This window comes from Carettochelys insculpta, chromosome 8 (genome assembly GCF_033958435.1).
Source record: "Carettochelys insculpta isolate YL-2023 chromosome 8, ASM3395843v1, whole genome shotgun sequence".
In the NCBI taxonomy this organism is placed as follows: Eukaryota; Metazoa; Chordata; order Testudines; family Carettochelyidae; genus Carettochelys; species Carettochelys insculpta.
This window is the reverse complement of record NC_134144.1, coordinates 28641936-28667237: the sequence shown is the minus strand read 5'-3', so window position 1 is coordinate 28667237 and position 25302 is coordinate 28641936. Positions and strand designations below refer to the sequence as shown.

The 25302-nt window shown below is 40.0% G+C and overlaps 1 protein-coding gene across 1 annotated transcript in view; it reads left to right on the top strand.

The window, feature by feature from the left end:
- ITGA4 (integrin subunit alpha 4) overlaps positions 1 to 25302 on the top strand; it is a 66497-nt gene that overhangs the window by 24299 nt on the left and 16896 nt on the right. The window contains exons 8-16 of the mRNA XM_075001166.1: positions 4938 to 5032; positions 6143 to 6233; positions 8400 to 8445; positions 8815 to 8969; positions 12133 to 12287; positions 15929 to 16078; positions 17660 to 17736; positions 23315 to 23465; positions 24678 to 24776. Of these exons, the coding sequence (XP_074857267.1) occupies positions 4938 to 5032; positions 6143 to 6233; positions 8400 to 8445; positions 8815 to 8969; positions 12133 to 12287; positions 15929 to 16078; positions 17660 to 17736; positions 23315 to 23465; positions 24678 to 24776 (1019 nt within the window). The remainder of the gene's footprint in view (positions 1 to 4937; positions 5033 to 6142; positions 6234 to 8399; positions 8446 to 8814; positions 8970 to 12132; positions 12288 to 15928; positions 16079 to 17659; positions 17737 to 23314; positions 23466 to 24677; positions 24777 to 25302) is intronic.

The window sequence follows — 25302 nt, the reverse complement described above, 5'->3', positions numbered from 1 at the left end:
GCAGGATCAACCCCTATTAAGTCATCCCAGCCAGGACCTTGTCCAGCCAGGACCTTGTCTCGTTAGTGCATGGCAAGGTGCTTCACGCCCCTCTGTCTCTGCCCCCTGCCCCCATGCAACTTCCTCCCATGCCCCTTCCCCACATTTCCCCTCCCCTTCTTTGCTCCAGGACCCCTCCCGTACCCTCTCCTGGGCCCTTCCTCCTCTGCCCCCTGCAGGACCTGCAGTCTTCAAGGGTCCTCCTTGATTGGGAGCCCCCTTCCCCCTCCCTGTGGTGGGTGTGTGAGCCGAGCATGCCTTATCTCCATGAGGAAGGCCCTGACGGTCACCTTGTCCACCCTGCACTGGTGTCCCACAGGGCTGGTAGCTGTCTGGAGTGGGCAGCTTCCATGCCGCGATGGCGACCTGCTTCTTTGGGGGAGAGCAGACTGCATGCATGTGTTTTGGTGATGTAGGGTGGTGGCCAGCCCAGTGATACAGCTCCAGAAATGTTCACTTGGTCATGCAGTTCTGGAGCCAGCTGTCTTTGTCTCACTCCCCCATCATGAGCCTGTTCCACCATTCGGAGCTTGTGGAATAGCTCCACAAGAGTTGGATTGCCTGGTGGAGGGGGTGTGGATGTTGCCCTGTGGAGGTGGCCTCCAGGACTGCAGCTAGGCGGGTGGCCCCCTCCAGAGGCTCTGGAATGCAACGAGGAGCACTGTGACTAGCAGGTTTACTGTGTCCTCGAGGAATTCCCCATCAGGGAACTGAAGGTGTTTTCTGCTCCCTACTTTCAAAAGAGCAGCCAGGGCTATGTAGATGCTCTTTCAAAAGAGTGGACTGGTGTTTAGAAAGAGCAGATCAAAAGCTCGATCCACTTTTTGTGTGTAGATGTGCTCTTTTGTCAGTCCTTTCCTATGTGTCAGTGCTTAGGGGCGAATTCTCAGAGAAGATCAGGAAAGCACCACACAATCATGTTATCTGACCTATGTTTAAACCTCTGAGTCAGCGGGGCATGGGCCTATTTTTTCTAGCATGCTCTTTTTACCATAACGTGTGTATAAGTTTAAACACCAGATAAGGCAGAAAGTTGACGGAAACAGCTAAATATTCATCAGTGCCTTCTAATTTGATCTTAACTTTTCCTATCTAAGGAGAAGAAAGTCAAAAAGAAAAAAATCCTTTGTAAAAGCCCCTTCTTGCAGGTTTTTCCTGCAGATTGCTTGTATTACTGCTAAAGTGGACAGAAAGATAGGCCTCCCCTTGACCTAAATTAATTAAACTGTAATAACTGCATTAGGATTAATATATCTCTAAGCATAAGCTTTAATCAAACTAATATGCTCCTATAAACTAGAAGGCTACAGTAGTCAGGCTGGACAGATTAGAGCCATTGAATTCATTTTCATGAGATTGTAAATGTAGGTAACATTTTGGCAACAAAACTGATTAGGCGTTTGGAACAGGTGTCATATGAAGAAAGGTTAAAAAGAGTTCAACCCTTTTCAGCCCTTCAGGTGCCAGAACACACACTCCACAGAGCTGTGGGCCCAATTGAGGTGGGCGTTAAAAAGGTCCTGACTCAGGTTTGTATGTCCAGTGTAGGTCTGAATGAGCCACGGATGAAGGGGTGGGCGGCGTCGGCCACCATGCAGAGGAGCATAGTCGTGTTACATTGGGAAAAAAGCAGGAGACTAAGCGGGGATATGAGAGAGGTGTTTGTGTAAACTCATGATTGGCATGGAAAAAGTGAATAAGGAAAAGTGATTTATTTGTTCCCATATCATAAGAACTAGGGAAAAGCAGTCAAGTAGCACTTTAAAGTCTAGCAAAATAGTTTATTAGGTGAGCTTTCGTGGGACAGACCCACTTCTTCAGACCATAGCCAGACTAGCACGGCTTCCTCTCTGTTACTATAAGAACTAGGGGGTTACCTAATGAAATTAATGGGTTTAAAACTAACAAAAGGAAACTTTCCTTCATGTAGCACATAGTAGGCCTGTGGGATTATGTCTACACTGCAGCCTTATCTTGAAATAAGATATTTTGCAACTGCTAGCTTGAAATGTCCTATTCGGAAACTACGCATCTACACATAAAGTCTGTTTCAAAATAGCACTCAACTATTTCAAAGTAGAGCATCCACACTAATTGGATGCTGAATTGGATTAGGGCCACAAGCCTCTGGGCATGCCCGTGTGCCGTGTGAGGGACTTCTGGGTGTGTGTATGTTGTGCTGTCTCCTGCCTACTTTTGAGGTGGCTTGTGGAGGGATGTTGTCCCCCACCAAGGTCAGGAGCCTCTCCAGATACCCAGTGCCCAACTGCCCAGTGGTCCTCTGTGGCAGCCGCCCTAGGCCATATGCCCAGGAGCAGCAAGCACATAGTCCCACATGCACTGGTTACTGCATGCTCTGTGGCCAGCCAGGGACAATTGTGGAGAACCCAGCCCTGCCCCCATCCAGCCCCTCCAGACCCTGTATGGGGGACAGCGATGGCACTCACCAGATGGGCCCTCACCTGCATCAGAGAACGCCTGGGACAGCTCTGTGGTCAGGACTACGGTCCCCAGGGTTGCCTGACTGGTCTAACCTGGGTCCTGGTCCTTGTTTGCCTGCCTTTCCTCCTCTCTGTTGTTGCTCCCTGCCCTGCAGGATCCACTCCAGGTCGTTGTAGTGGGGTGCAGCTGATGGGCACTGCCCCTGACCTGGACCTGCCCTCCCTGGCCCTGGTGTAGGCCTGGCAGATCTCCTTTACTTTCATCCGCACCTACTCCTGGATATGGATGTGGCATCTCGTGGCTAGAGCATCAGTCATGTGGCCATAGATGGCTGCATTCCTGCATCGGGAGCGGAGCTCCTTCAAGATGGTCTCATTCCCCCAGACCTCAATGAAGTCCTGGCTCTCTGCCCTTGACCAGGAAGGTGTCGACTCTGATGGGCTTGGGCAGGCTCTAGGGAAACCATGGGGGGTAGGTTGGAGCCCTCAAGCTGGCTCATTTTGGGCCACAGGTGATCTCCAACAGGGTGCAGGGTAAGGACCTGGTGCACAGCGCACACCCTTGTGCACTCTTTTGTCCCTTTAAGGGGTCTGGGGTCATGGAGTTTTCCTGTCTGTGGTCAGCAGAGCACCATGGGAAAGTCTGGAGGCCCCTTGTTTCAAGTTAGCCCTTATCCTCTGCCTTAACAATACTTATTTCAAAATGACTGTTTTGAAATAAGCTCTGTTTCTCCTGCAATGGGGTTACACATTTTGAAATAACACATTTATTTCAAATTTATTTTGGAATAGTGTGTACATTGTCTAGACCCTCGCAAAGTTATTTCAAAATAACGTCTGTTGTTAAGAACATAAGAATGGCCATACTGGGTCAGACCAAAGGTCCATCCTGCCTAGTAGCCTGTCTGCTGACAGTGGCCAGTTCCAGGTGCCCCAGAGGGGGTGGACCAAAGGCAACGATCAAGCGATTTGTCTCCTGCCATCCCTCTCCAGCCTCTGACAATCAGAGGCCAGGGACACCATTCCTACCCCTGGCTAATTGCCTTTTATGGACCTAATCTCCATGAATTTATCTAGCACTTCCTTAAATTCTGTTATAGTCCTAGCCTTCACAGTCTCCTCTGGTAAGGAGTTCCACAGGTTGACTATGCTCTGAGTGAAGAAGAATTTTCTTTTATTGGTTTTAAATCTGCTACCCATTAATTTCATTTGGTGTCTTCTAGTTCTTGTATTATGGGCACAAGTAAATAACTTCTCCTTATTCACCCTCTCCATACCTGTCATAATTTCATATACCTCTATCATGTCCCCCCCTCAGCCTCCTCTTTTCTAAACTGAAAAGTCCCAACCTTTTTAACCTCTCCTCGTACGAGACCCTCATACCTCTATCATGCCCCGCCCCCTAGCCTCCTCTTTTCTAAACTGAAAAGTCCCAACCTTTTTAACGTCTCCTCATATGGGACCTGTTCCAAGCCCCTAATCATTCTAGTTGCCCTTTTCTGAACCTTTTCCAGTGCCAGGATGTCTTTTTTTAGGTGAGGAGACCACATCTGTACACAGTATTCAAGATGTGGGCGTACCTTAGATTTATATAGGGGTAGTAAGATACCCCTTGTCTTATTTTCTATCCCTTATTTAATAATACCTAACATCCTGTTTGCCTTTTTGATTGCCTGTACACACTGTGTGGATATTTTCAGGGAGCTGTCCATGATAGTGCCAAGATCTCTTTCCTGATTAGTTATAGCTAAATTAGCCCCCATCATATTGTAAGTATAGTTGGGGTTATTTTTTAACAATGTGCATTACCTTACACTTACCCACCTTAAACTTCATTTGCCATTTTGTTGCCCAGTCACTCAGTTTCATGAGATCTTTTTGAAGTTCTTCACAGTCTGCCTTTGTCTTGACTATCTTCAACAGTTTCGTGTCATCTGCAAACTTTGCCATCTCACTGCTCACCCCTTCTCCAGATCATTTATGAATAAATTGAACAGTATTGGTCCTAGGACTGACCCTTGGGGGACACCAAGGGCTATAGGGACCTTTGGTCTGACCCAGCATGGCCGTTCTTGTGTTCTTACCTTTGTGGAAAGATTTAATTGTAACTGTTGTTTTCAAATGAGAAATTTAGTATTTTATTGGTAACTTTAAAAAAACTGATTTAAATTAAAAGAATCCAATCTTTTTGATTTTTTTAAAACAATCGTTGACTTTTATCGATCCTGCTTCCTGTTCTTTTGCAGACTAGGTTAAGATAGGCTAAGATTTAGAAATATTATACTTCACAGTTGCTGTTCTGAAAGAAATTTGTAAACTTCTAAAAGCAATATTTGACAATATAAACTGTTTCCAATACATGAAATATAAACATTTAAAATTATCAATGATATAAAGCATTTTCTGGTTTACTGGTGCCATATCATATCTACCTGTTCAAATAAAATCTTTCTGCAGATGTGGCCATTGGGGCTCCCCAAGAAAATAAATTAGAAGGAAGTATCTACATCTATAATGGCAGGAAGGATGGGATATCTTCATCCTTCTCACAGGTATGATTTTCTTGTTATTCTCTTAAAAATTGCCCAGTAAGGAAAAGTCTTTAAAATGCTCAACATTTCCTTGGAGCAGGTTGTCAGCATCACATAGTTCTGCACTTAAAATGCTGCATTAGTGCATTTAAGTGAAGGTGCTCTTGTGCTGTTGGGATCCGTGGGAGGCAGTAGTTACGTCAGTGGGAGAAGCTGTCTACACCCAGAGTTAAGTCAGCATAACTATGTCAATCGGAGGTGTGGATTTTTCAAATTCCTGCATTTTGTAGTCATGCTGCCATAAGTCTGTAGTGCACTCCCTAGCCAATAGTGTGTTTCTCTTGTCTTGCCTAAGGGATGGGTGAGTATATTTGAGTTTTTCAATTTCTGACCTTTCACATGTTTCACAAATGGTGTTCTGTGGATGCGGGGGTGAGTTTGGGGGCTGCGGGGGTGGAGCCTGGGAATGGGGTTCTGCAAAATTCTTTCATGTTTAAAGGGGTTCTGTGGCTAAATAAAATTGGGAAACACTGACATGATACATATTTTTGAATTATGATCTCAACCTTTGCCATTTTTACACATACATATTTCCATATTCCTGTGTTTGATGGAGTTTGTGTCCCACTGCAGTCAAGGGATATATGACAGTTCTGGGTTCGTGCTCACCCTGGCTAGTTATAGTCCTATTTTTCTACTGTATGTGTCTGGACATCCCAAATCTTTTGTTCAGTTCTAGTTAATGAACAGGGTTGGGAAATCCTTCCTCTTTGCTACCATCTATTTAGTGATTTGTCCCAAAGAGGCAGGATTTGGATCACTCGTTTAAAGGGCCATAGCCATATTATGAAAACTATGTAGAAAGACTGGAGAAATCTGCTTTTTTCCCAATGTAACAGAAAAATCTGAATAGATTATAGTACTCGGGCAGGGATTATAAAATATCAAATTTGAAAAAATGGAATAAGTATTGGATTCAAACATAATGAAATTAAAATCAAGAAATAATTGGGATAAGATGCACAGCAGTTGTGCTGCAGTTTCTAAGTTTGTAATATTCACCTAACATGAATATTATGTAGAATTTTTTAAAAAACTCATTTTCATTTAGGTCAATCCTTTATTTTTCAGAGAATACAAGGACACAGAATCAGCAACACTTTAAGCATGTTTGGACAATCAATATCAAGCAGCATTGATGTAGATAACAATGGTTATCCAGGTGAACTAAAAAGTCACTTATATTGCTTCTGTGTAAAGTGGTGTAAATGAAATTAAATGTAAGATGGTGGGAAAACAAACCAACAATGCCGTGCAGCATGCTGAACATAAATGAATGTGCATATACGGTAAAGCTCAAAACTACATTTGTAGTACAGTAAAAGAGAATAGCTGTTTGTAGTCCTGACTTTTTAACGGTAGGCACTGTGGTACTTTACCCAGCGATATCACAATCCTACGTGTACTGCATCGCCATTTTTAACCTTATGACTGATACTGAATTGTGGAATTGATGAATAAATCAGGAAAGAGGAGATATTGTATTGGCAAAGGCTTCATAATCACCAAAGAGAGTAAAACTAATGACCAGGAGTGAAGTTTTGTGCTGCACCAGGTGTGCGGAGCAGCCTCTGGAGACATTCTCTTGCAGGTGACTCATGGATGACCCTAAATCTCTCATAGCTCTGTTGGCTCAGCGGTGGCCAGTTCTTTTAGAGCAGGGATTCCCAACCTATGGGTCAGGACCCAAACATGGGTCACCATTAGATTTTCTAAGGGTCGCCAGCTGGGCTGTTAAGGAGCCATCAGCCACTTGGCTCCTCCTTGGCTCCCGGTCCCTGCCCTGTGGTGCTGAAATGGGACTCAATTTAATTGGTTTAACAGCTAGCAGGTGGGATCCTGCCCTTAAACCAATTAAACGGAGTCCCATTTCAGCACGGCAGGGCAGGGAATTGCCCTGCTGCAGGTGGGGGAAGGGAATAGGAGGGCTGGGGGTAGCTGGGGGCAGAGAAGGAGCTGGCCCAGTGAAAGAGCAGCTGGGTTAACAGCGGCAGCTTGGAACTCCCCTGTGAGCTAGGTGGGGGGGCCTGGGTGGCTAAGACAGGATTAAGCCTATGGACAGGGGGATAGAAGAGGCAGAGAGATGGTCATGGCTCCACGCCCCAGCCGGCTTCCACCACAATGTTGTGGGGTCTCCCACTCTCCCCCACCTGGGATCTCGTGGCTGGAGCTGCCGGCCAGGGCTAAGCTTCGAGCCGCAGAGCTCCAGGGGTTCCCCCCACACCCCAGGCAGGTCCGTCTGCATCCCAGCTGGCTCCCAGCAGCAGGACTGCCAGAGTCCCCACCCCACCCTGTCCCTGCCCCAGTTTTTGGAAATCTTATGCAGGACAGGCAGCCCTGGCTGGGGATCCCGTGGGTAGGGCTGCCTCTCCCGTGTATGTGTTCCAAAAATCTGGCAACCCTAGCTGAGAGGGGTTTAAGCCTGGAGGGGAGGGGCTAAAATGGGGATAAGCCTGGAGGGGAGGGGCTGAGAAGGGTTTAAGCCTGTGGTAGGGGTCAGAGGGGTGTATATTTCCCAGGGAGAACCTGCCTCCTCCCCTGACCCCATTTTGAATTGCCTGGTGTCATAAAGTCTTCCTGAATTGTTAAAATGGGTCCCTGTCTCGAAAAGGTTGGGAACCACTGTTTTAGAGTCCCTTTGTGCCAGAGTCCTTGCAACATGGAAACAGGAATGTAGATTTAAATTCTACTGTATTTGGTGCAGTCTACTTTGTTTATTCTCTGTACACAACTAAGAGCCTTTCCTGAGAGCCATGATAAAATTTACATAAGTGACCAAGTTCCATTTTGAAAAAGGACTTAGGTATTTAGACGCCTAAGTCTCATTGCAAGTCAATGGAATTTATGCTCGTACAATAATTTAAGCATATTTGAGAATTTTATCCTTTGATTAAGACTAACAGAAAGACTTCACGTTGTACTTTTTCTCTGTCTTGTGAACATTTTACATTTAATTCTAATGGTAATAATTATCATAATTCTGGGTAAGAGAAAAAGATTTAAATGTCTCTTATTTTAGCTGAAACATACTTCAGCTTTAGTAAATGTTATTTTATCGGACATTGACTTGCAGCCTTAACTAGAGCATTAACATTAGAACTGTAAGATGAAGTTTTAACAGAAAATAAACATAGATATTTATTAAAGAATCTGCATAGGAAATATCAAGGATAATGTATCGTAATATATTAGCGTATCACCTGTAATTAATTATGTGCAAATGTGTTTTAATACAGTCCAAAAGGTGAATGTGCACTAAGGTACTTATGCCTGAGAAGTAATTCTTTTTAACTAATGATGCTCATCAATCTTTTTTTTCCTAGTACAGATGTAGCAGTTGGTGCCTTCCTCGATGATTCTGCTGTGCTGCTGAGGTGAGGCTGATACATTTCAGTGCGTAGAGACATTTGGACTTAATTGTAAATTATGAGATGCAATTAAAATGTGCAATATGCTAGTGACCTCTTAATGCTCTGTATAGTGTTTTCAACGTCAATCATTAAGTGCTAGGATTTTTTTCTATATTGATGTATTTAAATAAACACCTTTGAGGAAAAGAAAAATTACACCCTGAAACTTCTTGGAGCAAATCAACTCCTCAAATGCAACATAAAGAACTCTCTTTTTGTTCCTATATAAGGCTCTATTGTAAATAATATGTTTGAAAATAACAAATGTGTGTGGAGAAAAGTATAAGTTAGTGCTGAAGCATTTTGTGATCATAAACTGTTTTGTATTCTTAGAACAAGACCAGTGGTTATTGTTGAAGCTTCTTTAAAACACCCTGATGCAGTAAATCGAACTAATTTAGAATGTGTGGAAAATGGCCAACCTGCTGTGTGTGTGAATTTAATGCTTTGCCTTACCTATAAGGGGCGAGATGTCCCTGGTTACATTGGTAAGCTGCTTGATATATTTTATTGAATACACCGATCAGTTTCTAAGAGAAAGAATATTTTACCATTAGATATACAGCAAACCCTTACCTATCTGGCATCCTATTATCCAGAACACTCAAATAACTGGCATTTTGACCATAAGTAAATATTAGTTATGTTTCCATAAATAGAGTATAGTGAAAGTAAATACAAATAAATACTGCATATACAGTGTATGTTTACTGTTGTTGGTAAATAAAGTATTCTGCATACATTTTGTTTTTTCTTAATATCTAATCTTGGTTTTCTTTAGTGTTATGCATTGCCAGTTATACCTTTATTATTCAGAATATTTGACTATCTGGCAAGCTCCTGGTCCTAGGGTAGATGTAGTCACAAAAATAATGAAATACTTTTTCTTCCACTGTCAACTGGGAAAGATACAAAACAGCAACTTTTAAAATGAAATATTTGCAAATTAGTAGGACTAGATAATTTGCACCACAAGAAGTATTAAAAGAATTGGTCGAAGAACTCTCTGAACCATTACTGTTGATGTTTAACAAATTTCAGAGCAATGAGGAAGTTCCAGTGGACTTGAATTAACAAAATTAACACCAGTCAGGATGGTTTAATCAAAACTATTTATCAGACTTATTTTGGGTGAGATCATAAGGATGGTAGACAAAGATAATTGTGATGAAACAATGTACTTTGACTTCTTAAGGCATTTGATTCAGATTTTCATGGCATTCTGATAAAAAATGGGACTCTATAACATCAGTGCAATTTAATCATGTTAATGATTAAAAATTGGTTAACCACTCACAAAAAACAGCTGTAAATTGGGAATTGTCATTGGACAGAGGTGTCTCTAGTGAGGTTCCACAAGGTTCTTTTATTAGTGCAATGCTAGTTAAATATATTTGTCAGTAATTTGAAGGAATACACAAAATTATTGCCCTTAAAATTTTCTGAAAACCTAAAACTTGGTGGAATGATACATAATGGTGGTAACAGATTGGTTATACAGACTGTACTGACTCACGTGGTTATAGTGCCAAATGCAAGTTCATGCATGTAAGAACAAAGATTGTAGATCATCCTTATAAGATCTGGGAACCTATCCTGGACAGTAATAACTCTGGAAAGGACTTGGGGGGTTATATCAGAAAATCAGTTTAACATGAGCTTCTTCAGTCAGTGCTATACCTAAAAGGGTGAATGTGATCTTCTATATTGCTATAGAAAAAAATGCAATAAGAGATGCTGGCAATTGAATACATTGCTCTGCTCTTTGGTCAGTTAGGCGAATAGGCTATGGCTATACTAGAAGCATCTGTCGACAGAAGTTACTGTTGACAGGGAACCTGTGTCAACAGATAGCATCTACACACAACTTGCCAGACTGCACTGCCCTCTGGTGCTAGAAAGTGGAATGGCAGCTCTGCAAAGAGGGCTGCCAGGCAACTGGAAGTTCTCTCTGTTGACAGAAGTGTCTACATTGCACGTTTGTCGACAGTACTATGTCCACAGACTGTTATGCCTCAAATTTTTGAGGGATAATAATGTCAAGGAAAATGCAAAGCTCTGTCGATACTTTGTTGATGGAATGCTTTAAGTGTGTAGACGCTCCCTGGGTTATGTCAACAGAAGGCCCCTTCTGTCAACAAAACGCTCTAGTGTAGACCCAGCCTTCCAGTTTTACTATCCCTTTATTATGATTAAATTGCTTAATTGTGACTTAACAGGTAAAATTGAAAAAAAAGAAAAAAACTCTACATAAATAGTGCTGATTCTTTTAATATGTATAATTGCTTTGAAAAGTCTCTATGGCTACGTCTACACGTGAAGCCTACATCGAAGTAGCTTATTTCGATGTAGCGACATCGAAATAGGCTATTTCGATGAATAACGTCTACACGTCCTCCAGAGCTGGCAACGTCGACGTTCAACATCGACATTGCGCAGCACCACATCGAAATAGGCGCTGTGAGGGAACGTCTACGCGCCAAAGTAGCACACATTGAAATAAGGGTGCCAGGCACAGCTGCAGACAGGGTCACAGGGCGGACTCAACAGCAAGCCGCTCCCTTAAAGGGCCCCTCCCAGACACAGTTGCACTAAACAACACAAGATCCACAGAGCCGACAACTGGTTGCAGACCCTGTGCATGCAGCATGGATCCCCAGCTGCAGCAGCAGCCAGAAGCCCTGGGCTAAGGGCTGCTGCACACGGTGACCATAGAGCCCCGCCAGGGCTGGAGAGAGAGCGTCTCTCAACCCCTCAGCTGATGGCCGCCATGGCGGACCCCGCTATTTCGATGTTGCGGGACGCGGATCGGCTACATGTGCCTTACTTCGATGTTCAACTTCGAAGTAGGGCGCTATTCCCATCCCTTCATGGGGTTAGCGGCTTCAACGTCTCGCCGCCTAACGTCGATGTTAACATCGAAATAGCGCCCAACACGTGTAGCCATGACGGGTGCTATTTCGAAGTTAGTGCCGCTACTTCGAAGTAGCGTGCACGTGTAGACACGGCTGATGAGATCAAGAATTCACACGATGAGCCTATCTGAAACAGCTTTTTTCCCTTTCCAAATGTCACTAGATAGCATGTGTATTTTTTTCTTCTAAAAAGTTCTTCAAAGAGAACACAATCACTATATTAATTAAGTGAATGGAAATAATTTAAAAATTGATTTTGTGCCTCAACTAGTAGAATATAATTTATTATAACTATGAACTTTAAGAGTGAAATGAGAGGCTTAGAGTTCAGATTTGTGGAGTTTTGTATTTGTTCTGAAGTCCTCAATTCAGCATGTTTAAGTGCTAAACAGTGTCTTATGTGTCTTTGCTGAATTCAAACTTTTTGTGATATTAATGGCAACAGGTGAAGGAGAAGGAACACAAAACCCAGGATATTCATACTTCTGCTATGAGAGAGATAAAACAATGAAAAATTGAAAACAGCAGTGTTGTAAAGGTTTGCTTGTAATTAGATTATCCACAGAGTTCTATTTGTGATTTAGGAACTTACAGTTTTTGTATTTATTTTGAGATAGATATTATGGAGACTGTTAGAAAATTTGTAAGTGATGACATATGAGTCTTACCATAAATTTGTTAAAAGATGTTTCAAAGATGTTTTGTAAAAGACTTAACTTGCTTTTCAATCTTGCAGTACTACTTTATGATCTACATGTAGATGTAAGCAGAAAGGCAAATACCCCTGCAAGATTTTACTTCTCTCCTAATGGAACATCAGATATGATCTCAGGAAATATGAAGATTTATAACAGCAATGTAACTTGCAAAAGTCATCCAGCTTTCCTGAAGGTAAGGTAATTTTTAGTATCTGTTTTGTTTAATACAGTAAAAGTGTCACATATGCAAGTGGAGGGATAGCTCCGTAATTTGAAGAGTGGCCTGCTAAACCCAGGGGTGTGAGTTCAGTCTTCCAGGGGGCCATTGGAGGATATGGGGCAAATAGAGTAAAGAAAACATTTGTGAGGGGTGGTGCTTGATTCCCCTGAGAGGGCAGAGGAGGGGACTCACTAAACTCTGAAGGTCCCTTCCAGCTCTATGAGAGAGAGATACACCTCTCTCTATACATATACACTCAAAGAAGTTTGTACATAGTCTTCTTCCCATAAACTTAAAACCCCCCAAACCTCTGTCTTAGTAAATTCAGTGTGTCTGATCCTACACATTGGCTATGTCTACTCTAGAGAGATCTTTTGAAAGAACAGGTCCACACACAGAAAAGTGGATCAAAAGAGAGGTCTGCTCTTTCAAAAGAAAACATCCATGCAGCCCCCGCTCTTTTGAATGAATAGGCCGTGGATCAAAAATTGAGACTGTTCTTTCGAAAGAAGCTTTTGAAAGGGGGTGGTCTTCCTGAAACGAGAAAGGAAGAGTGATTTCAAAAGGAGCACCACATTCTTACAATTTACTTTCGAAAGAACACTTTTTGTGTGTGGACACTCCTTGGGGTCTTTCAAAAGAGTCCCCTTCTTTTGAAAAATTGTTCGACAGAACTTTTTAGTGAAGATGCAGCCAGGGTCAATAACTCTATCCCATTGGTAAAAACACAACTGACATCCATGCTACTGTCTGTATTTTACGTCACAGGATTTAAGTCTGTGGGTGCATATGCAATATGCTCTGTGTGTGTGAAATGCTGAGACATTGCTTCACCTTCAGGTCAACATTAGGACACCTAAGGATGATTTAAAATTTATATTAAAACTTCTCACTGTTAGTACTTCCAAATAAAACAAGTAATGGAAATTTGGGCAAGAAACCCAAACATTGCATGCAGAACACAGCACATGATTCATTGTCTACAGCCAAGCCCTAAGACTCACCCACATTTTCTCCAGTTCCTCAGACAAATGACTACACAGTCTCTCTCAAGCATTCTTAAAACTACAGTACCCACTTGGGGAAGTGAAAAAGACAGATTCACAGAGCCAGGCAGGTACCAAAAAGCCGCCTACTGCAGAACAGACCCGACAAAGAGAGCAACTGAATCCCACTGCTTATTATCTACAGCCCCCATCTAAAATCTCTCCAGCACACCATCAAGGATTTACAGCTTATCCTGGGTGATAATCCCCTTGCTCTCTCAGTCCTTGGGAGGCAGGTCAGTCCTCACTTACAGACAGCCTCCCACCCCGAAACAGATATGTGACACCAACTACACACCACCCAACAGCAAAACTGTCTCAGGAATCAAAACCTGCAACAAACCCTGTTGCCAGCTGTGTCCACATGTCCACCCTAGTGACACCATCATACTACCTAACCACATCAGCCACACCATCAGGAGCTCCCTCACCTGTACATCTTATAATGTGGCCATCATGTGCCAGCAATGCCCTGTGGCCATACCGTACTGTCTCTGATCATAAGACAAAATGACCACAAATCATACATCAAGAATGGTAACATTAAAAAACAAGTAGGAGAGCACTTCGGCTCCTGGTACTCAGTAGGAGACTTAAAAGTTGGCATACTTGAGAAAAACCTTCAAAAACAGACTGCAGCAGGAAATTGCAGAGCTGAAATCCATGTGCAAACTTGACACTATTAGACAGCTCTGAATAGAGATGGGAGGCCTGGGCGTGGCTAGCTCACTACCAAAAAAAAAAAAAAAAGACGCCCAACAACCCAAGCATTCCTGTTGCACCTTAAAGACTAACAATATTATTTATTAGCCAGTGAGCTTTCATGTCTAAGACCACTCTTGGCCACAAAAGCTCATTACCTAATAAACAAATTTATTAGTTTTTAAGCTGCTGCAGGACTGCCTTTTTCTTTTTTTTTTTTTTTAACTTGCAGACTAGCCTGGCTGTCTTTCTGAGGCTGGGTCTGCACTCACCGTGGAAGATCAAATGCTTACATTTGATCTTCTGGGGTGCTGTTTTGTGCATGTGTGAAGTGGCATGTTCCAGGGTGAGTATTGACCCCAGGACTTCTTTTGAGCAGCATGGCTTTAAGGAAGGTCGACGGGAGGCGCGCTCCCAATGACCTTCTGCTATGGAGACAGGCATGGAAGTCGATGGCTGCAATTCAATTTTTGGTACGCAGTTGGTGTACCAAAAATTGCATAGCTGCCATTGCCCTTCCAGCTAAATGTAGACTACTCACTTCAAAGAGTAATTTTCTTTCTTTTGGTATTTTCCCCTTTTTATCAACTCTTAGAAGTGGGCTACATCCACCCTGGTTGAATAGAACTTGTTAGCACAGGTCCTCCACATAGTAATGTAATACTCCCACCTTTGCATTTGTGTACATATTCCTGACAATCTGAAGATTCCATTTCATACATTCCATGAAAGCTTATTCTCAGATAAAGTTGTTTTGTTGTTCAGGTGCTCAGGAACTCCTCACGTTCTTCCTAAAACAGCCTACCATGGATAACCCTCTGAAACTTGTACATGGTATACTACCATACATGCTCATTTTACCATTTAATTTGTGATGGATTTCATGTAAACTTTTTCCACACAACACCATTTCTTTCTAAATTCTTTAATGGTAATATCAGGACTGGTCCCATCACCCCACTAAGTTTTCTATACTTGGAGAAGGCTGTTAAAGTTAACTAAGTGTGAATGTCTGTCACATACAATCCTTACTGGAAAGCATGTACATTTTCTATATTTTGAGTAAAGAATAATTAGTAGCTAATTAGTATAATGAAAGTAACATAGAGCAGATGCAGGAAAGACCTTGTGTAAAATTACTGTGAATTAGAGAACGTAATTTTGGTCAAAGTAAGCTTGTAGATAAGAACTTGAGCAGTGGACATGTGGGGAGACAATCAGTGACTGTCTATCTTATATACCTAGAGAATAATTTAATCAAGTTTGTTATTGTAATATTCAGTGCTTCAAGCTGTTCAGTTTTTGTGAGAAAATAACTTGGGATTTGTGCTTTAATTGTGGCATTCCTAAATGGTCAAGGTTTCATGCTGAAATTATTATTGATTCAACATTTTAATTATCTTAATGCAGAGTACAAAATATAAAAGCAGAGTCCCCTCTTTCCTTTCCAACTCCATATCCTTCCAGGAGAGCCTTTTTAGACATCACAGAAATATCTGATCCTTTGTGCCTGTCTGTCCCTTACTTCTAATTTGCAGAATTACTAACCTGTGACAATAAATCAACCTGGTAAGAAAGAAAATTCTTTGGATCTCCAACCAAATAAAGTTTCAATTAACATCTGTTGTTTAATTGTAAAAGGCATTTTTCAGTAATGAATTGAATGTTCTCATCCTAATTACAGAAAATTAGCAAAGAAATCATGGTAAAAATGGGAAGAAAAAACGATATTCAAGGAAGGAAATGTAATTTCTGTGGTTTAGGAAGTGATTGCATGTGTGAAAAAGAAACAATAAATCTGGGGTGTTTTCTTTATATACATGGCCATTTTATATGATTAACTCATTGGGTTTCCAATTTTCATAGAAAAATGTAAGGGATATCCTGACTCCTATATACGTTGAAGCAACTTATCATCTTGGGCATCATGTTCTAAGGAAAAGAAGTGTGGAGGAATTCCCACCACTTGAACCAATTCTTCAGCAGAGGAAAGAAAAAGACATTATAAAAAGCAAGGTTAAGATACAAATATTTTTGTCTGAACTTCATCAAAATGAATATACATTTTAAGTCATTCTATACGGCAGTGTTTCTTAAACTTTTTGAGACCATGGAACAGCCAAAAATAATGTTTTTTATATGGAACACTTAAGAAAATTTTCTTCAGAAATTGTTGTCAGACAGAAGAAAAACAAACAAAAAGCAAAAATACCATAAAAATAAAATGAAGTAATTTAATCAGATACCATAGCAATAAAAAAGTAACATTGTATCTGGTTTTAATGACAGAGAATATATACAATCAGTGTATGATACCAAAAAAGCATCAGATGCTTGTGGCACATCCGCAAGTTGTTCATAGAACACCAGTGTTCTGCGGAACATATATTAAGAAACACTGCTGTAAAGCAAATTTCACACAATGCAATTATAACTAAGGAACATTTCCTGAATTGTTGTCTAGCTCTAATGGTGACAAGGACATTCAAAATGCTTTGGTTTTAATAAACCACTAGGCTAAAACGACAGAGCGGTGGTTTGTCTAAGGGGGGCATTGCTTATAGAATATACCTCTCATTTGTATTTTATGTTTTTTCATTCTAATGGCACATGTGAAATGGAATAGGATTTTACTCAGGCATGTAATTATCTCTTAATAATTGTATACTGTTATTCTGTTAGGTATACTAGTATTAGTATTAGATATTTTCTTGCTACTCTTGTAGTTTCACATGCACTTCAAATCCCAGCATGAAGTGCATATTAATACCCAGAATGCTGCTGACATTGATTTATATTCCATTATTTCAATAATGTTGATGAAGGATTTATTATCTGGAGCTACTCCAAGTTTTTCAGACACACTGGAAAAACCATACAGTACAGTTCAATAGCTAAAGTATTTCCCTCCTTTTGACCTCCAAGAGCAAAAGTCCTCTTACCATTTGTAACTGGTAAAATTAAACATTATTCTGACTTCCCACCAGTAGTATGTTTCACAGATTCAAAATAAAATTGATATCCAGACTTGTAAGATGCCTGTAGGTTTCTTCTAATGGCAAAATAACTTCTGTTTTCCATCTCAGCTTTCTGATTTTGGATCCAAAGATAGTTTTAACAAAAGAGAGTATTGCTGAGTGCCATACTGCATTACACTGACATACAAATATTCTGTGGAATTTCAGAAACACAAGTAATGCTCATCACTACTTTCTGAGAACCCTAATATCTCATAGGATTCTTTACTGAGATAAACCATGTAGCCTGGATAACTGCTGCTGTATCACAGGAGGCTGCAGAACTGTCCTAGAACTTCACTCCCCTAAAATGTTTGAAATTGTATATACCTTTTACAATAGGCTGATCATATCTGTGTGGACACAAGAATGAGACACTTAGCATGAGACTGTGTCTATTATCCTATGTATACAGAGTGGGCAAGTCACCACCTGATTAGTTTCTCCTTCTGTAACAAGGGCTATTGAACACTCATGGTGCTTAGATAATAACATGGTAGTAGATGCATTAGAATGACTTTGTACCTCTTGCTGTGTATCCACTGTTTTGAAATATTTTCACTTATGTTGTCTTTTACAGATGGTTTTTGCAAGGTTTTGTTTGAAAGTAAACTGTTCTTCTGACCTGAAAGTCTCTGGAAAACTTGCATTTCCAAAGTAAGTACAGTGTGACTTCCATCTGCTGAAAGAGACTGAGTAGAGGTTTATTTATCTAATTTTGTTTTCACTGATACCTAAGTAAAATTAATTTGCAAATGTAAAAAATAAGTTGCCTAAGAAAATGTTACAGGAAATAAAAGTTGTTCTCCAATGAAAGATTATTAAATAAATAACCTTTCGGAAAGTATAAGAGTAATGTATTTTATGCACAAGAGCAGTTCTTTTTCCAATATACTCATAAGGTATTATTACCAAAAACCATCTTTTCATAAAACCAAAACTTCTGAATTTCTAATACAGGTTTACTGTGATATATGTAACACCCTAGACCTCTATTCACTGACAAAAATTAAATTTTATACTGATGTTATGCCAGTACTGTACTTTCAGTCTACAAGAGGAAATGGTTCATTTTTGTACTAACAGATTGCTGTGTTTACTATTTCAGTTAAGAAATAAGGAAAAAGAACTATTCAAGAAAATTGGCTATAGATTTACCCAAATGATCAAGGCACCAGATGGTTGGACATTATGTGCAGTTTGGATTCTCTTCCCCTAGATATACTAGCTTGCATTTTCAAACTGAATTTAATTTTATAATTTTTCACCCATGTTCCTAATCTCTTTAGGTCCTCTGTAGTATTTCCTGGTTCACACAGGTGTTTGTAGCTCTTTCCAATTTACTGTCACCCTTAAATTTCATTATGCTGAACTCTTAATTTTATTTAAATGTCATGACAGTCCATTAAGACTAGATCTCTGCCGAACTAAATGTTCTTCCTCCATGAAATACTCTCATTGCCCTTTATAGGTCCTTTAGCTAGCTTTTAGTTCGTACGACTGTGTTCTTACCCAAACAAAAAGCAGTCAAGTAGCACTTTAAAGACTAGCAAAATAGTTTATTAGGTGAGCTTTCGTGGGACAGACCCACTTCTTCAGACCATAGCCAGACCAGAATTGACTGCTTTTTGTTTTGATAGTGTATAGACTAGCACGGCTTCCTCTCTGTTACTCTTCTTACCCAATGCAATTAGAATTAATTTTGAGTAAGATTTTAGATGATCTATTCAGCCCTGTCCTTCCTCCTCTCTCCAAATATAAGAACATAACAATAAGATTGGGTCAGAACAATAGTTGAGTATCCTGTCTCCTTACAGTGGCCAACGCCAGCAAGTTCAGAGGAAATGAATAGAACAGGGCAATTATTACTTGATCATCTGCTGCTCAGTCACAAATTAGGCAGTCAGAGGTGCGGGAACACACAGAGCATGGAACTGAATCACTGACCATCTTTCATCAACAGAAGTTGATCCATAAAATGATATTACCCCTTTCAGCTTGTCTCTTTAATATCCTGGAATGACATGGCTACACCACTGCACACATCCTGGATAATAGTCGCTGATGGCCCTATTCTCCATAACTTACCTAATTCTTTTTTGAACCCAAAAATATTTTCAGACTTTGCAGCACCCCTGGCAATGAGTTCCACAGGTTGACTGTATGTGGTGCGAAGAATTACCTCCAGCTGCCCAATTTAAATATGTGAAATAGTTTTGTTTTACAAATATTCAGATTTTTAGAGGTCCTATTGAACTGAGCAGCTAGTTTCATCTTGAATAACATTTAAAAATATTACAAAAATGACTTAGTGAGCTTGAACCTGCTTGAAGCTGGGGGCTAGACTAAATGACCTCCTGAGGTCCCTTCCAGCCCTATGATTCTATAAATGATATTAAAATAATGTAATTTTGATTGATAACTCATGTGATTCTGGGCACAAGTCTTTGGGTCTTCATGGATTTCCAAGTGAAATTCTTCCCTCAGCCATTTTCTTAGACCTTAAGACAGTACTGCTTGCAGAAGGTTGCGTTTTTCTAATGTAGATGATTTGGAATATTTTCGTTAGTATTAATGAACACTAAGCAGAATTATACACAGGGTGGACTGATTTAAATCAAGGCCATTTAAATCATTAATTTAAAATCATATAAATTACCAAAGAAAAAAATCATTGATTTAAATGAAGTTGTCAAAAATGCTTAGCGTACACTTGATTTTAGAGTAAGCCCCTTTGAACTCATTGTCACTTACATTTTTTGAGGAAATGAGTATAGAATGCGGTTCTCTTGGAAAAGCTGAAGTAAAATAGGAAATAGACCTTTATCACCATTATGGTCTGTGGCCAGGATGTTCCAAAGTAAGGGTTGTGTACTATATAATATAAAATAAGAAAATGAAACTCTGTGGCAATTGGAAACTTTAGTTAATTTTTTTAATGCACCTTTATATATTGTATATTTGTGTGATAGATTCTAAAGTTAATTAACTAATTAAGCAAGCCATAAGGATTAGCTAAACTAGACTTTTTTTTCCTAGCAAAATCCAATACAGCGAACAGCTTGGGAATTTATTTGTCAAATCACACTTGCTAAAAAGAATAAAGAGAGTCTTGAGGAATGGTGCATTGCAAAGTGAATAATTTAAGTTGCAAACCAGTTGATCCATTCAGGCATAGCCACATCTTCATCTACATCATTTTCTTCAAATAAGCAGTTTTCCTTCTGATGTTTCATTCTTGCAGCTAGGCCTTGCAGTTTCTAGCACTGCTTACATGTGACATGTTTTCCTTTTTAAACCAGGAAATGAATTTCTTCAGAATACTACCAGATAGGGTCTCTCTCTTATGCTCAGAAGCCATAATGGCTTTTTTTAATGACAATAGTATATGGGGGCTGGACATAGGAAGCTGTGTGTGTGCTAAATAATGTCTTCCTTTTTTTCTAGTTCACTCCACTGTTCTTTTCTGTGCTGCCGCCATCCTTTCCTACATGTTGTATCTGTCTCTCTGTTTTGACAATGGCTTAACTAACGCTTCTGTTGTGCAAGATCCACCATCACATAAGCACAGAACAAAAAACAGTCCTAACCAGCTTGTATCTTTCTTTGCACGTGACACGTTTTAGTCTCTGAGAAACAGAAATTGAAAGCCCAGAACTTTCAAGAAGAGCTAGTAGTTAGGCTGGACAGACAGGATCCATTCATTTTTATGACTGTAAGTGTAGGTGTTGCATGCTTGTGATGAAATATAAATGTAATTGTTATTTTTAAATAAATCTAGTATTTATTGAAGATTATAAAAGCAAACAATTCAATTTAAATTAAAAATAAGATTTAAAAAAAAATAATCAACTTTTGTATGCCCTGACTATAAATACTACAGGCATTGCACTTTAAGGGAGGGAAGCAGCTTGAGAATTTGTACCATCTTTTTCAACCAAAATAAATAGGCTTCATGTCTTGATAAGTGTGAAATATCACTTTAAATTACTTTTTGTGCTAGTATTTTGATTAAAAACTAGTTAGCTGTGAAACATTAATTTATTTTGTCTAGACCGCATGCATTCATTTTCCAGGAACAGCCAAGTAAATGCTTAAAAAAAAGGACAAATGTCTCCTAAATGGTTGGAATTGTACAGGGGTTGTCACTGAAATACTTCATTTCATTCTTGTCTTTTACGGACTGGGTTGTGGTTCGGCATGTGTGCACTACTCAGTTACTTACATTCTGGCCTGCTCTACAAATGCATTATGCATGTTTTAATGAAGAATTAAATATGACTACCAGGGAAAAGCTCGAGTTCAGCTTTGTCACACACAGAGATGTGCACCTGGTGCTTTATTGCACTTATGTACTAAGCTGGTGGGAATCTTTCCGACGGCACCTTGTTAATGAACCAAGATGCAGGAGAAAGTATACCAGAAAAGAGTAGAATAGCAATTAGGTAAATGTGGTAAAATAACTTAAAAATGTAATGTGAACTAGAAATCCAAGTTCTATAATGTTAACATTGCATTTCTCTTAATTTGATGTTGCCTGGGAACCTAGCTGCTTATGCAGTGCTTTCACCTTCTGTTGCTTGTCTAAGTGCCAGCTTCTTTCCCAAAGGTGTTCCATGACTAATGCTTTGGTTTCAAGCCAGAATATTTGATAAACTTCTATTTCTAGGCAGCTCTTCCACAAGTCTTAATTAAACTTTAATGTCAAACTGAAGTTTACTTTTAGAACCTCTTAGGTACTGTCACTTATAACATGATTATAGAACAGTAGGTAGAACATAAGAACGACATGTTCACTCACTTCCTTTTTGTTAACCTTGACTGAGAGCTGAAAACTGCAGATTTATATGGCACATAGGGCAAAATTCAAAGTTTTAATCACAAATGTTTCCCTAAGTTTAAGTTTAAAAATCAATAAAGCACATCTCAATAATAGGCAGAGAAAAACCTAAAGTAGAACCCAAAAATGTTCAACCATCCATAAGCACTACAACTTAACTTACTTATTTATTGCACTGTTGGAATGTGTCCTTCAATAAATTCAGTTGATAAGCCCTTCCTCTTTCTAGTGGTCTCTATTCTTCGTGAAATTCTCCTCTGAGCAGACGGCTTGCTAAGCCTTAATCTGAGGGTTTGAGTCAATTGTGGGCAACCTGCAGCCTGTGAGATGCTTGCAGCCCATTGGTGTTCTGTGTGTAGTGCGTGAAATTTTTATTTATCATTGTCCATGGGCAGGGTTGTCAGATACTCTGGTTTCCATTCACATAGATTTTTTTCCAACTGGTATTACTAAAGTGACACACACATAATGCAAGGGCATGTAAAGTGGAGTGTGTGCTGATTGCATATGACATTGACTTTGAATCCAAATCACTGACTGGACATTGACCCTCTGCATCCAATCAAAGCGCAGCTACAGCTCAGTCAGCACACCCCATGAATTCTAGGTACTCAAGCACAAGTAGTAAAACTACCCTGTCCCAGGATACCATCTTGGTTACAATAGTCTTGAGTAGGGTTACCATATTTGAACTTTAAAAAAAGAGGAGGGAGTTTATCTGTATCAGTATCTACCAACTCATGTTGTACGGATGTACTATCACACATTAATGCAGTGTGAGTAGGTAGATACTGATACAGACATACTCCCTTTCAGGGGGGTTCTCTTTTTTGAAAGTTCAAATATGATACCCCTAATCTTACGGCCCACAGAGATGAAGCTGGGACACATTCACTAACCTAGATTGCCCATCACTGTCTTAATTGATGCACAAGCCTCATAACTCCTTTGCACAGGATTATTTTCCCCTTGGAGTTGCTGAAGCAGGAGGACATGCCTCTACATCTCTATATGGGACAAGACCTAGCAGAAGAATAAGTAGTAGGCATACGTCTCTGAACTAGCACTCCAATTACTCAGACCCTAAAAAGTGCAATGCAAATGAAATATGCTAGCTTGATTGTTGTTTAAATGGTTGAGAGGGTGAGTTGCCTTCACCTAGAAGAATGAGCAAATGCTTATTTGACCAGCAACCTCCAGCTGGGCTTTTCCAAATGCCTTACCACATTGAAATCAAAGAAAGTGTTTTGGTCTCCCCCCTCCCCCCACCCCAGACCTCCTTCTTTCTCTGTACACTTTCCCTTTTACCAGTGCCTCTTGTCTCTGTAGATGCCATATGTATCACTGGTTTTCTCATACAGTATAACATTGCAAGTATATTCATTATTTTTATAGACCTCATGAAAAGAAACCATATCTTTCAGTTGGAAGTATGAAGACTTTATTGTTGTATATATCTCTGAGCAATGCTGGAGATGATGCCTATGAAACTGCCCTGCACATCCAGCTCCCTAAAGGACTTTATTTTGTCAGAGTTCTAGAACTGGTAAGAATTGAAATTCTATGTCACCATATTCTTTGAACATTCTCACGATACCCAGACTGACTGTACAGCTATGTTATGCTGCGGCTGACAGTGAGCCTCCCAGCCTAGGTAGACAGATGCCTGCTGCAGGGTTCACCCTAGCACAGTAAGTATAGTGGTGTGGATGCTGTGACATAAGTGGAGGCTCACGTACCCACTTAAGCTCAGACCCATGGGATAGGGTGACAAAAAACTTCTAAATAGGGAAAGATGACAATATTTATTTGAGATTTTTCTGCTTAAAACTTCAGTTACTCCATCCACAGAATGAGCACAGTTTAATCAGGTTGGCTATTATTTATTTAATAGCCAAGTATTGCAGTAAAAGAATAAAAGTAGTGATTTCTAAATATATTTGGAAATATTCGTAAGCTGTTCTGAGGAGTTACAAGGCTTTTTTTAAAATTATTATTAAAGAAGGCTGGTGTCCTCTTCCTCTAATTTTTTTTAAAGAATTTCCTTATAAGATGTTCATACTGAACTTATCTTTGATAGGGTAATTTTAGATTTAAATATGTTGACAACACACTTGCAAAATCAAAACAGTCATGCAGCGCTTTAAAGACTAACAAAATAATTTATTAGGTGATTTTGTTAGTCTTTAAAGTACTACATGACCATGTGTTTGTATTGTTAGAATACAGGCTAACATGGCTACCTCTCTGTTGCAAAATCACGTCATTAACAAACAGAACCTGAAGAGGTAATGAGATAATTTGATGCAAGCAGTTCAGCCACATGGACTCACTGGACTAGTCAACTAGTAACATCAGAATTTTTTTGTAAATTCCCACAGGTGTTCACCGAAGTAGTAAGCGCTTAGTGAAATTTTATGGTATATGTGTAACTTGAAATGCTCAAACTGTGGAAATTTCAGGGCTAGCTCACTGGTTAGCGTATTGGTCTTGTAAACCCAAGGCCAGGCATTCAGTCCCGGAGGGGAGCATTTAGCAGTCCAGGGCAAATAGTTTTATTTAAAAAAAAAAAGTGTCAGGGATAGTGATAGGTCCTGCGGTGAGGGCAGGGGACTGGACTTGATGACCTTTCAAGGTCCCTTCCAGTTCTGTGAGATAGGTATATCTCCATGTATTATTATTATTATTATAACATTGCAAAATGGTCATTAAATTAATCATTTAATATCATTACTGTTTTTTCATTGTTTAATTTTAGGAAGAAAAACAAATACACTGTAAAATATCAGATAAAGAAGCTCATGCAGTAAGACTTGACTGCAGTGTTGGATATTTATATGTAGATCACCTGTCAAAAGTAAGATAAGTTTTACACTTCTACCTTGTTTCCTCAGTGAATGCTTAAAATATATTACTTGGAAGGGGGCACTATATGTTGCATATACTACATTGCGTCTGATAAAGCTAAAATGAAAATGTTCAACAAATAAATTACTGCTCACTTTCTTCTTCTCTACACCATATTCACAACCCTGTCAACAGAGAACCGGAGTTCCCTTAGTCATGGATTTGACTAGGCATAGGTCTAGGAATAGTTTATTAGAGGTTAATCTTTTCTTATGCAACAATTTGTCAGATGTCTCATGGCATCCCATTTCATTTTGCTTTATTTCACCGAGGGCACTTGATCCACACTATTACGTGTATTATCCCATGGCTTACCATTCCCAGTCAAAGGGAGCACCAAGTGGCCATGTCTGCAGCCATGCAGGTAAATAAAGCATCTGGCAGCCCTCCACGTGCTAACCCTGGTGAACTGTGTCTTGTGCAGGAGCCCCTTGTTGCCTGTCCTGGCCTAGAATCTCTGCAGTGCTATGTTCTCT